The sequence below is a fragment of the Montipora foliosa genome, unplaced genomic scaffold, assembly GCF_036669935.1.
Source record: "Montipora foliosa isolate CH-2021 unplaced genomic scaffold, ASM3666993v2 scaffold_456, whole genome shotgun sequence".
NCBI classification, from domain to species: domain Eukaryota; kingdom Metazoa; phylum Cnidaria; class Anthozoa; order Scleractinia; family Acroporidae; genus Montipora; species Montipora foliosa.
The window spans coordinates 110,001-123,159 of NW_027179763.1; the positions used below are offsets into that span (position 1 = coordinate 110,001).

The 13,159-nt window shown below is 37.0% G+C and overlaps 1 protein-coding gene across 1 annotated transcript in view; it reads right to left on the minus strand.

Annotated features, from left to right (window-relative positions):
- The window catches only part of LOC137989351 (protein sidekick-2-like), a 10,577-nt gene extending 84 nt beyond the window's left edge, over positions 1-10,493 (minus strand). The window contains exons 1-7 of the mRNA XM_068835170.1: positions 10,490-10,493; positions 10,049-10,375; positions 9,332-9,631; positions 7,425-7,727; positions 6,795-7,103; positions 5,578-5,880; positions 1-266 (exon numbers count right to left, since the gene is read on the minus strand). The exon at positions 1-266 is cut by the window's left edge and continues 84 nt beyond it. Of these exons, the coding sequence (XP_068691271.1) occupies positions 1-266; positions 5,578-5,880; positions 6,795-7,103; positions 7,425-7,727; positions 9,332-9,631; positions 10,049-10,375; positions 10,490-10,493 (1,812 nt within the window). The remainder of the gene's footprint in view (positions 267-5,577; positions 5,881-6,794; positions 7,104-7,424; positions 7,728-9,331; positions 9,632-10,048; positions 10,376-10,489) is intronic.
- Between the last annotated feature and the right edge of the window lie 2,666 nt (positions 10,494-13,159).

The window sequence follows — 13,159 nt, forward strand, 5'->3', positions numbered from 1 at the left end:
ATCACCAGCAGAAGTGTAGGCCAACACCTGCAGTTCATATTCTGTGGATCCTTGCAATCCAGTAACAGTCTTTTTGTAGACTGAAACGTTGGAAACATCGATAAGTTGAACATCTGGCCTGTTACCTGACCCTTTCTTATTAATAAACAACTTGAATCCTCGGATTATTCCATTTCTGGAGTCTTTGGGTGACAGCCGCCAAGATGCTGTGACACTTGTAGAAGTGCTTGCAGTCACCATAAATCCACTGGGAGCACTTGAGGGAACTTAAAATAAATGAGCAAAAGAAATAAATGATTCCTGTTCATTAATTCTAAGAGTTATTACTTGTGTTACAGGGATAAGAAAAATTGAAGAAAAACATACCTTTTTAAACATTGCAAATCACAAATTTTAATTCAATCGGTGTTACCAGTCCCGTGACTTACCACTGCTAACATCAAGCACTAAGTCACTGCAATATGGGCTCAATGAAATTGTCATCATCATCATCATCATCATCATTATTTTTACTTTGTCACAATCACTCAGGCAATTAAGGAAGGTGGCTACTAATTCAAAGGTATTTTTGCCCTGGTTTACGATCGTGCAGGAAACGTAGATCTTAACAAGTGTTATTGAAATCCAAAAAGAAAATTGGGGGTAACAGCGCATTTTTCAAAGATAATCGATGAATAATATTTCTAAAAAGCTTTCTTTAAAATACAAAGCAATTTGTGGCGTTCTTTCTCAGTATGATAAGCATCACCTATAGGAAACCCAAGTATCTAGAGATGCGCAGAACGTATGTGCAATAACAATAGTAGGCACTGTCTTTAAAGTGTAACTATAACGAATTTTGCATCTCTCCTATCTAAGCCATTTTAGGACATAAACATGTAGTCTGTAGGAGAAGACGAATGCTGTTTACCATTTTCAAATGTGTCCTTTTGTTCCAGAGATATTCAAGTTTTTAAAATATGCAAATTAGCCAAGTGATGACATCATAAATTCAACTGAATTTTCGTAAAATATGATGAAGGACGATATCTCTTGATTCTATGCAGTAAGATTCTAGTAGATGTGCTTCACAATATGAGCATACCAATTTTGTTACCATGGCAACATACCGGGTTCCACAATAATCAAAAACATAAAACAAACAGCAGCTACAAACAAAATGACTAGAAGTTCCAAAAAGCTTACACTGGGTTTCCTGTGGTACGTGTTACACAAATACAGAAGGCACTGAATTGGGTGGTGCTGAACTGCAGCGTTCCAGTTAATTTTTTCGAGTGGGGCGTCATTAAGACCATTTGAGGGGTCACCCACATGTCGCGCCAGCAGAGGCCCTTTAGCTCACACGTTCACTCGTTTAATTATTTTGTAATGTCCTGTCCCATTTTGGGGTCTTTTAGTTTTTTAAGCTTTGGTAATAAATTCAGTTTAAGATAACAAAACCTGCTCTTGAGTAAAATTCCCTGGTTTCTTCTTTAAATAAATAGTCTGCAAAAAACTAGCTGCAAATTGCTCTAACGGATGTTTTCCAGCTTGTCTTGCAGTTGCACTAAGCAAACGTTTATTGCACACACTCAGAAAGGACTGCAGGTGTTGTTTCCGCTTCATAATTCCTCTTCTGGTTAGTCTAATCTTATGCCAGGACAAAACATTGTTTGGCTTTGCGTTTGCACCAGAAAAAGACAAGCCAAAAGACAGATAAAGAAAAAAAATAATAACATAGTTTTTATAAATAATTCTGAATCGAATTTTCGTGGAAAGATTAATGACAATCGATCTTAAAAACACGAAAACTTCTACAGTCTCTAACTTTTATGAATAAAAGGAAAGGTCACAATGTTTTGCCAAACGGAAGAAATCGATCATGTGCTAGGCAACCATAAAGGACACGTGATCACCTTGTGTCAACTGAATGAACCACGGAAAGAATGTTAATCGTTTGTCGTTTGCAGAGTAAAACAACGTACTTTTTAGCCGAGAAACTTCCATCGTTGGTTTTTTAATTTTGTTGTAACATTTAACAGAATATTTAGATTTCATCCGTCGGGTCGAGAAGCCTTCTTTGTCGGGTTCCTGAGAAAAGTATCTACTTTGACTTCTGGGTGAACTATTTAGGCCATCCCCTTTTTTTTCTCCGTTTCGCGTCGTCTGACCAACCCAAATTTTGGCATTTCCAAAACAAAAAAAAAAAAAAACCAAAAAAAAAAGCTAACGACGTTTTTCAGCGATTTTATGTAGCATAAGAGTTTCGGTGGTTCATCCTTTTCCCCACGCTGTCTTAATTTTGCAGCAACCTTCACCAACGTTTCCGCAATATTGATTTTGGGTTCATGTCTTGTTGTTTTCCTGGCTCCACAGCTATTATGCTGGGGTACCAGGGCTCCGATTCCGAGAATGCTTATGATTTTTTTTTTTAGGCTCTTTTTTTTTTTTTCAATCCAATCGACCGACCCGATATCAGAAAACGCATTCGACGGTAAAAGAGAAAAAAAAAGGGCATGGCCTTACACAATCGAGAGGTTGAGTGGCCATGTAATTGAAAATCTAAGTATCTATGAGGTACAAAAACAGACTTGTAAAATAATTATCGCAAATCACAATGCTGACAAGCACAAAAGCAGAAGAAATGGTTAAGTAAATAAGAAGTTTGTTATTATCTGAATGTTTTTGGGTTAGAGTAAAGGGATATATTGTCACGCAAATGATGTAATTTCATGACACTCAAAATTCGCAAAAAGCGTGAGTTTCGTGTAAACAATCTCTGCACTAGCAAGTCGTAGCAATAAATTGGATTAACCAGGAAGTTAAAGGAATATTGTTGGCTTCCCAAATAAATTTATCTTACACTACAATGGCAAAATCATTTGTCAGAGAAATAAAATTCCAGTCTCCTCGCTTATCACATTTCAAGGCACGTATGCAAAGTTGTTATCTCATTTTCACCACGATTCCTGCGAAATTTTTTTTCCTTCAAATACATTGTATAAGCAAAAATATTATTTCTCGTCAAGCGTTGCATCTTTTATGTTCAAATAACCGCTAAAAATAAAGATTTTTTAACGATATATCCGTAATATTTCTCTTAATTTCATATTATCTATCAAAATTTGCACAACACTCAAATCACAAAAAAAAGCAACACACGCAACAAATTTAGTCGCATTTACCTCTTCGTCGAATTCTAATGCTTAACACAAGAACTTTTAGTTATTGTGAAAATCTTTCTATATTCGTTAGCAATCATCCTTTCAAATCGGCCGGTCCGCGAATATTTTACGAGCTTTTTTCAATGGGATGTCAACAGGCCAAGTGGATGTTATCCATAAAAGGGGAGGATTTTTTTAAAAAATGTTCCCGAATCGTCAAGTATCACCACAGAAGACAAGAACATCATTTTAAAAGCTTATTCTACGCGAAAAGTAGGTTCTGGAGGTAATTTTGAGAGTGGAAATAAAGTTTACACCGCATGGTATATTTATATTTAATTAAGTTAAAGGCCCACCTTCAACCGACAGGCTTTGCGTGCCGTAGAACAATTTCCATGCATGAAAATCCAGCCAAAGCTGAAATTTATCCAATCAGATCGCTGTGATAAGCAATGCGAATTTCCATAACAAAAACAAACGGTCGAAAAGCCTGTGGGTTGAAGGTGGGTCTTTAACACAACAGAAAGACGCTTACCTTATTTTGACACGAAAATGCTTTACTATTGCCATGAAAACTATCCAGTTAAGCTCGCATATTACACAACATGATGAATTCATAAAGGCCATCTTTTACAGCGAAATATTTTTTGAAACAAACAACATATTTGCTATAAGAGGCAGACAACCCTTCCTTTTTTATTACGTGCGTGAAGACAAGAAACTCAATCGTATCAAATTACACTCCGTGTAAAAAAACGCAACTAAATAAATTTCCCACCAGTGTTCAGCATCAAACCCTTTACTGAAGAAAAACCCTTTACTTGAATTATCAAGCAAAAATGGGCAACAAGCTTTCTTTCAAATAATTTTTGACTAACAAGAATAAGTGAGATTTCCAATTGTTACCAGAAGACTGTGCAAAATTGAGTACAAACAAGTAAGCCAGACCACACAGCCACAGATCCAAGTCTCTGTCTTTGTTAAACCCATAAGTTACTAGTGAATTTTCCATTTGATTTCAGTTTTGTAGAAAACACCACACTTGTACAATATTAGAACTACAGCTCACTTTGATTACGGCTGGACGGGCGACAGATTGTTGTCGAAGTCCATTACTTGTCCCTTTTAAGATTCCAGATTTTTTTTTTAAAGCGCCTGTCTTGTTCAGTATCCAATTGACTTTCCATTATTGAGCTCCATAAGGGTATATTTTGTTTAAAGATCCATTAAAACGCCATTCGCGTTACATGATTTTTGACGCCATTGCCCGTTAAGTTAATCATTTCATTGTGTCCACTAGAGAAATTTACGCATTTCCCACTACCCTCTCAATCCTAAGAAAGTACGCGCAGAACAAATATACCACTTAGCAGGGGAGTGACAGGCACGACTTTTACCAACACGGGAAAAAAAAAACAAAGCAAATGAAATGCAGATTCCGATTGGGTTTGCCGGCAACCCAGTAATAAGCCGCATTTTATAATTACAAACATTACAAACATAATGATAAAGCGCATTTTAAAATAATAATAAATATGTTTGTAGCCGCTGTTTGTTTTATGTTTTTGAGTACGTTGAAATGACCAAAGAGCAAGAATATTTATGGGTTTCAGACCTCCCTGACCATTGGCGGTCTATTTTGATATCTGCCAATGGTGCCTCATCTGCATGATCCTGCAAGGATATAAAAATGTTAGGTTTAATCGGGTTGAAGGGGACTGGAAAAGAGTGAGTTGCCATAGGAACCAGTTTCTTTGTAGTTGTAAGTGTGTTGCGTGCAGAACTAATAGCCCACCAAGTTCTCTACTGTAAATTGAGAGAGATAGCTCCATTTTGTATCCTTGATATTATATTGGGTTCAGTAAATGACGTCATCAGTCTGGTCCTTTGCATATTTTACACATTTTTAAACTTATATAGTTCGGGAACCAATACAGATATTTCCAAACAGTAAAAAACGTTTTTAATCTTAATTTCTTTTCTGGTATTCTGTGACAAACCTAAAGATACAAAGGGTAAAAACTTGATCATAGTAGCACTTTCAGGTCATATCACGTGTTGTCATTGCTTGTTTGAAATAGTCCACACACTGTCCTAAAACGTATGATTGACCTAAGGATAATTTAAGCAAAATTGCATCTTCTTGAAAGACATAGTAATGCAATTCCCATTACTAAAATGTAATACTGGTATATTATTGCAAAATGGAAAATACCACAGAAATACTTAACTCAGAGTATTCAGGTCTGTTTTCATGTTTCATTTCTATAATATTATTGTCCAGTATCTCACTGCTACACATAGGAGGACCTCAGTACGTGTGCAATAGATTTTTAGTTTGTAACCACATGCTTTCTCTCAATGGTACAGAGATTTTAAGACAGCCCCACTGTAACATAATCCTTGATGCTTTATACCAAAAACAATGACTTACCAGGTCGATTTGTTTTTGCAAACTGAGCAAAACTCTGTGGTCCATCACCAGCTGAAGTGTAGGCCAAGACCCGCAAGTCATATCCTGTGGATCCTTGCAATCCAGTAACAGTCTTTTTGTAAACTGAAGTGTTGGAAACATTGATAAATTGAACATCTGGTTTGTCACATTTGCTATTAATAAACAACTTAAATCCTCGGATTATTCCATTTCTGGAGTCTTTGGGTGGCAGCTGCCAAGATGCTGTGACACTTGAAGAAGTGCTCGCATTCACTATAAATCCACTGGGAGGCTTTGATGGAGCTGGAGCATAGCCAAGTCAAGAAATAAAAGAAAGAGATACAATCATGTAAATAAAGTCGTTCTACACTAAAGGTATTGAATCTATATGCATTTATGCCTTTCAAATTTAATGCAACGTTTTTTTATGAAATATTTTCCCTAGTCTCTGGATATTGTTGGCCTTTTTTTGCCGCTAATAAACATGGAGACTCTACAGTTCAGATTTCAATGAGACATAAATGATGTGAGAGAAACAGCAATACAGTTTCATTATGTATTATCACTGGTAATCCTTGCTCTCAGCAGTGCGATTTATGCATGAATTCCACTTTGTTTGCTCTAAATCACACCTTTTCCCCAGCCAACGAGAAAGGAACATTAAAACAAAACAATCAATCAGATTTCAAGGCTTGTTTAAAGTAACCAATCAAATTGCAAGAAAATGAGCTAAAGAAAGCTAATGTTTAGCGAAGTTCATGTTTTTTATTTGACTTGAATTTCCTTCTATGGAACATATTTTTCCATTCTTATGTTTGACTGAGCTTTTGAAACATGAGGTCTAAAATGTTTCTTTTGCATAGCAAATGATATGTAAAGGTGTTTCTGCTTCCGCTTTTTTATAAACCGGCAGCTGGATCAATAAACTATTTGTCCTGACTGACATCCTGTATTTGAGCGATTTCTAAATGGATGTAATAAAAGTGGTAATTCAACTTCGTGTCGTGTGCAATTTTGGACTGAAATAATATTTTATTTGTTTTTTACAAGTCTAATATTATTTCAGACCAAATTACACTCCACTCAGTCAATTACCCTTATAAATTACTACCGGTATACTATTGTAAGAAAAAGAAAAACATGGAAGAAAAAACGCAAAAATTTAACTATAGGTTGTTGCCCTGAGTTGATCTTTCGAAAAGTTATGTAACACCTACCAGCTTCCTTCATTTTTACACAATAAACCGAACTCTTTGGTCCATCACCAGCAGAAGTGTAGGCCAACACCTGGAATTCATATTCTGTAGATGCTTGCAATCCAGTAAAAGTCTTTGTGTAAACTGAAGTGTTGAAAACAGCGATAAATTGAACATCTGGCCTGTCATCTGACCCTTTCTTATTAATAAACAACTTAAATCCTTGGATTATTCCATTTCTGGAGTCTTTGGGTGGCAGCCGCCAAGATGCTGTGACACTTGAAGAAGTGCTCGCATTCACTATAAATCCACTGGGAGGTTTCGATGGAGCTGGAACATAGCAAAAAAAATAAAGAGATAAAAAAAGACTGAGATAATTATAAATCAACACTGTAAATAACGCATCTGTGCAATTATGGGTTGAGGATCAATGGCTTTAATAGCATCAAGCAGCAAAAGCATTTTAATCAAGTGGTAAATGTTCCAATCAACCACTTGCCAGTCAATGGATTGACCACGGATAAGTACTGCATTGCTAATCAAATGAAGTTAATTTTTACAGTGCAAAAGAGGACAAGATTTGTACTAAATGGTTAAGTATTGACTGAAGAGAGAACTCACAAAATCTCATTAATTAATGACACCACTTACCATCTTCCATTGTTGTTGCGAATTGAACAGAACTATTCGGTCCATCGCCAACCGAGGTGTAGGCCAACAACTGAAATTCATGTTCTGTAAATTTCGTCAACTCCCTGACAGTTTCTGCTCGAATGGAAGCATTGGAAATCTTAAGAAGTTTGGGTTGGTTATCAGAGTGTCTCTGTCTATAAAACAATTTGAATCCTGTAATGATTCCATTTCTGGAGTTTGCAGGTGGTAGCTCCCAAGATGCTGTGATACTTGTAGAATTGCTTGTGGTCACCATAAATCCACTGGGAGCGTTTGAAGGAACTTTAAATTAATGAAGAAAAAACATTAAGTGATACCTGTTCATTAAGTCGCATTACCTGTGTTATAATCAAGTCACGTAAAGCACTTAAGAACCGATTCTAGTCTGTCGTACATTAGTCATTGTTCAGCATTGCTAAAAGTAGATTCTTCAGCTGTATGTTGTATTTTACAGAAATAGCTTAGACTTGGAAAGATATGCAGCTTTAATTAGGTCATACAGTTATCTTGTTTGTGTGTTGGCAATCTGGTGCCATATGTGAATTCAGTGAAAAGTGATAGATGAAAGGACATCCTTTAAGACTGAGAGAAGTAGCTGTTTTGAAACAGAGGTTATACTTCTTAGCCACCTTAAAGTGTACTTTTGAAACAAAGTATTTTTCAGTGTCAAGAAAAGAGATATGCCAAAGGGCAGATAAATTATTGTTAAAAAGCTTCACACTCTTGGTAGTAACATTTCCCCACTTGCTGACTTGTCTTTCTGGCGGTATTAAAGATACTGTAACACATCTGTTATGGGCTTATTTGATCTTCCAAAAGAAAAAAAAAACAGTGTAATGATTGTCATACTTTATGGTTGCCTAACCCTAACCCTGGCAGTCGCGATCTGTCGGGACTGACAGCAAGTGGTCAAGTAGCTCCCGAAATTTAAGAGGTTTTAAAAATCTTTTCTCTCTTCAGTCACTTGACTTGCTACTAGCAGGACCTGCTTTTTCATAGTTCATATACATGGACTGGTTATGAAACCCCAAAAACTTGAAAAGTCAGTACAGTGCTGTCACACTTCAGGTTAACTTGACCGTGACCACGCACAATATCTAGCCTCGTTTCATGTTTGAGTTTTGAATAAATTAATCAACTTCTGATTGGTTGTCTGTTAGAAGAAGGGTGTGGTTTGGTCATGGTCAGGGCCAAAATAGAAAACAAGAGAAAAAGCAAAGCAACATGTACAGTTTCATAACCATTTTGATATATTAACTACAATGGTCTTTGTAAGGAAAGGGAAAAGACATCGACTGAAGTCATTGCTTAACAGTGGGCACGATGATGCATAAAGTAGGCAGCATTTAAACTTGCACACAACGAAATGCTGGGGAAAAATAGAAAAATCGACACTTGTGTTAAAATGCTAAAAAAAAAAAAAAGGGAAAATCGAGCCTTTCAAAGTTTTTTTTTTTTGTGTGTTTGTGTGTGTGTGTCTCCCATAGAATATCATTGCTGAAGAGTGATTGGGCCTACACTAGATTAATAAGGCGAAAACTTTGATTTTCAAATGTTTAGCTTTGTCGTGAAGTTTGGTAACCGACCGTTTGCAGTGTTTAACATTGTTTTTTGAGCGCGATAATACAGCATTATCAAAAGTTTAGAGGAAAGTGATGACTTAACAATTCCAGTGGTACATGCACGTACATGAAACAGGTGCACATGCGATGTAATGTAATAAGCCCTAAAAAACTAAAGACAGTACAATCTGCAGCCTTAAAACAAAGATTTTCGTTTTTAACCTATACATTGCAACACTTTAAATGAAATGGGTGAAAGGCTGACTTGTCTAACTTCAAGGGATCCTTGTTGTTTCAAAAGTCAATTTAAACAATACAACTTACTATCTTCCTTTGTTTTTGCGAATTTAACAGAACTGTTCATTCCATCACCAGCAGACGTAAAGGCCAACACATGAAATTCATATTCTGTAAATTTAGCCAATCCAGTGACTGGTATGTACATTGAGGCGTTGGAAACAAAAGTGGTTTCTGGTCTGTTTTCGGAGCCTTTCTTCCTGAAGAATATTTTAAATCCTCTAATGATTCCATGTCTGGAGTCGGGGGAAGGAAGCTTCCAGGACGCTATTATAACCGTAGATGTGTTGGCAGTCACTGTAAAATTGCTAGGACCTTTTGATGGGACTGAAACATTTGAAATGCAACAGAGACAAGAAATCAGAATGAACATTTCCCATGAAATGAAATAAAAGAAAAGTGATTCAACCATTCTCAATTGAATAGGAACTTTCTTTTTTTCCTTTCTTCGCAACAAAGGAAATCATTTTGATGAAGGAAGTGACATTCTAAATGAAGAAAGATGGCTTATCAGCAACAAAAACACCATGGCATTCCACATTTGCAAATATCTCAATTTCTTTTAACTGCATTAGACTACTTCCTCCACACCATATGGAATAATTGGAGATAAAATCTATAACTATATTAAGAAAGGTTTAGCTGTGTCTATAAACATCAGAAAATGTGATTTCCTTGCTGTGATTCACCATAATTGTCCCTAATAGACTAAAGTAAGCCTCATAAAAAGCTACAGACCCTTACCATCTTCCAATGTGCTTGCAATCTTTAAGGGACTCTTTGGTCCATTCCCTACCGAACTAAAGACACACACCTCAAACTCATATTGTGTGAATTTTTTATGCCCTGTGACCACCGAGGAGAAAACCAACAAACCATTCTCAGTTCGAACGTTCTTGGCATCTTTGATAGTTTGTATTTCTGATAAGTTGGAGCCTTCCTTTTGGTATAGCAATTTAAAGGATATCAACTTTCTTTCGTTGTAGTACCGTTTTGAAAGTTTCCAAACGGCAGCGATACTAGTTGATGATTGTGCAGTCAACTTGACAAGAATAGGAGCTTCAACAGGAACTGGTATGAAGAAAAAGGAACTGCTGAGTACAGAAGAATGCCGCACAAGTCCAGAAACACCATAGTTTAATTCAAATGTGCTAGAAAATTGTTCTTCATACGTAACTTTTCAACCCATCCAGTCTACCTCTAAAATGACGATTATCTAAAATTCCAAAGTTTCCCTGAATCGGCGGGTCTAATTTGTAGGTTGCAGGTTGCAGGAATTTTGTTCGAAAGTCCTGAATTTGGAAGTTTCTGCAACCACGAGTCCCTCTGAAAGGTCTAGTTCTTTGAAGTCGAAGACAATCACGTTGGTTTTATTCAACAGTACCGGCACCCTTCAAATTCAAGGTCCGGAAGCAAAAGCTATGAAAGCTGAACTGAAGAAGCTACTCCATTTACCGGTTGATGACAGCTCGGTTATTCTCGTTAATGAAGAAGAAGCTTCTACACCGGCATTTAACAAGAACGCCGAATCAGTACAAGAGGAGTTAGACTGTCTGAAATCTGAAGTGCGGAACTTATGGGCTCATATAAAAGAGAAACCTATTAAAGAGGAAGACCTGAGATCCGAAAATTCTCGACTTAGGGATATAATTCTATCTTTGAAGGAAGAAAATAAAAAGTTAGTCCAAGAACGCGATTCTTTGAGTTTTGCATTGCAAATCGTATCCAGAGAAGCAGCTACTCAATGCCGTCCAACGAATAACACCTTTAACGAACATACCATTGTCCAAAATATGGATGAATCAACACCTTGCGCCAACAAAGAACAAAGCTTCATTGTGAAATCAAAGAACAAAAGAAAGAAATCGAAAGACAAAGGAGGTCCTAATAACACCCTAACAGGAAAAGAATCCGAACCCGAAAAACAACCAAAAGAGCGCACAACCCTGCTCATAGGAGATTCGATAATCTCAAGAATACCTGGAAAAGACCTGGGAAAAGCAGTCGGCCATAGGGTTATAGTCAAGCCTTTCTCGGGCGCTACGACAAAGGCCATGAATCACTATCTCAAACCTAATCTGGAATCTTCGCCCAACGAAGTGATTTTACACATTGGGACTAATGATCTTAAAACCAGGGAACCAAAGGCTGTTGCGGAATCGATTGCGGATCTCGCGAGGCAGATTGAGGGCACCTGCGATACTATAGTCACGCTTTCGGAGCTTGTATGCAGAAAAGATAAGCTCGACCAGGCAGTGAAAACAGCCAACAAGCATCTAAAGAAGTTCTGCCATCAAAATGGATGGAAATTAATCCATCATGAGAACATATCTCATAGTGGACTCAACAAAGGTGGACTGCACTTAAATTTTAAAGGTAATGAGCAGTTTTATAATAATTTTAAATCGCACCTAGAATGAGATAATATGCTGTCCGTCAATGCCGTGCGGGATGCATTAAGCAACCAAAGGGCCGAAAAATCTGTTTCGATATTGCCTCCTTTGCGCGGTTTTAGAATGGCATCACTCAATATTAATCAATTAACTACACATATAGACGAATTAAGAATCCTATTAGAAAACAATGATATCGATATTGTTTCCATAAATGAAACGAAACTGAACGAGAGTATTCGAGATCATGATGTTCATATTCCGGGATACGAAATAATTCGCCGCGATAGACTTACAAAATGCGGCGGAGGGGTATGCTTCTATGTAAAAAATTCAATCAATTTTACAGTACGAAATGACCTACATATGGATGCATTAGAAAATCTTTGCTTGGAAATCCATAAGCCAAATTCAAAATCTTTTGTGATTGTTACTTGGTACAGACCACCTGACTCTCCCATTGGCATTTTTTCTCCATTTGAATCCCTAATCGGGAAATTGGATAGTGAAAATGTAGAATTTTTTGTACTGGGAGACATGAACTGTGACATGATCACTACTCGATATGATAATGACACATCCAAATTAAGGAGTATTGCTGATGTCTACGGACTCGAGCAGCTCATCTCTGAACCGACGAGGATAACACCCACCTCATCAACTCTAATTGATTTAATTTATACCAACTGCTCGGATAAGATTGCTTGTTCGGGAGTTTGTCATATCGGGATAAGTGATCACAGCATGGTGTATGTGTATAGAAAACTTGCTCTGAACGGGGTGTCTCATGGACATAATTCTATTACATATAGAAATTTCCGAAATTTCGATCGCCAAAATTTTCGTTATGATATTCTATCTCAATGTTGGGATAATGTATACGAGTCTTCCAACCCAAACGTGATGTGGCAGCAATGGAAAAGTACATTTCTGGCTATCGCTGACAAACATGCCCCACTGAAAACGATGCGCGTTCGTTCAAGGAGTTCTCCGTGGATTACCTCTGAATTGAAAGACCTTATGCATAATAGAGACATATTAAAAATCAAAGCTAGCAAGACAAATGATCCTAACGATTGGGCATTATTTAAGAAACAAAGAAATATAGTCAATAAGCAAATACGCTCAGCTAAGCAAGTTTATTACCAAAATAGTTTTAATAAGCACACCAGCGACTCCCGAAAGACCTGGCAGACTATAAACGAGCTAACTTCTCGGAAATCTGGGAAAACGTCAGTGGCGTCACTAAAAGTGAACGGATTAACGATAACTAATCCGTTGGAGCTATCAAATGAATTCAATAACCACTTTGCTAACATTGGTCCAAAACTTGCCAGTGAGATAAATTGTGATAATGGTAGCTATCAAAGATATCTTACTGTTACAGATAAACGGTTTAAGCTCCAACCCACCAATCCAAACAAAGTATTTTCACTTTTAAATAAACTAGACAAGTCAAAGG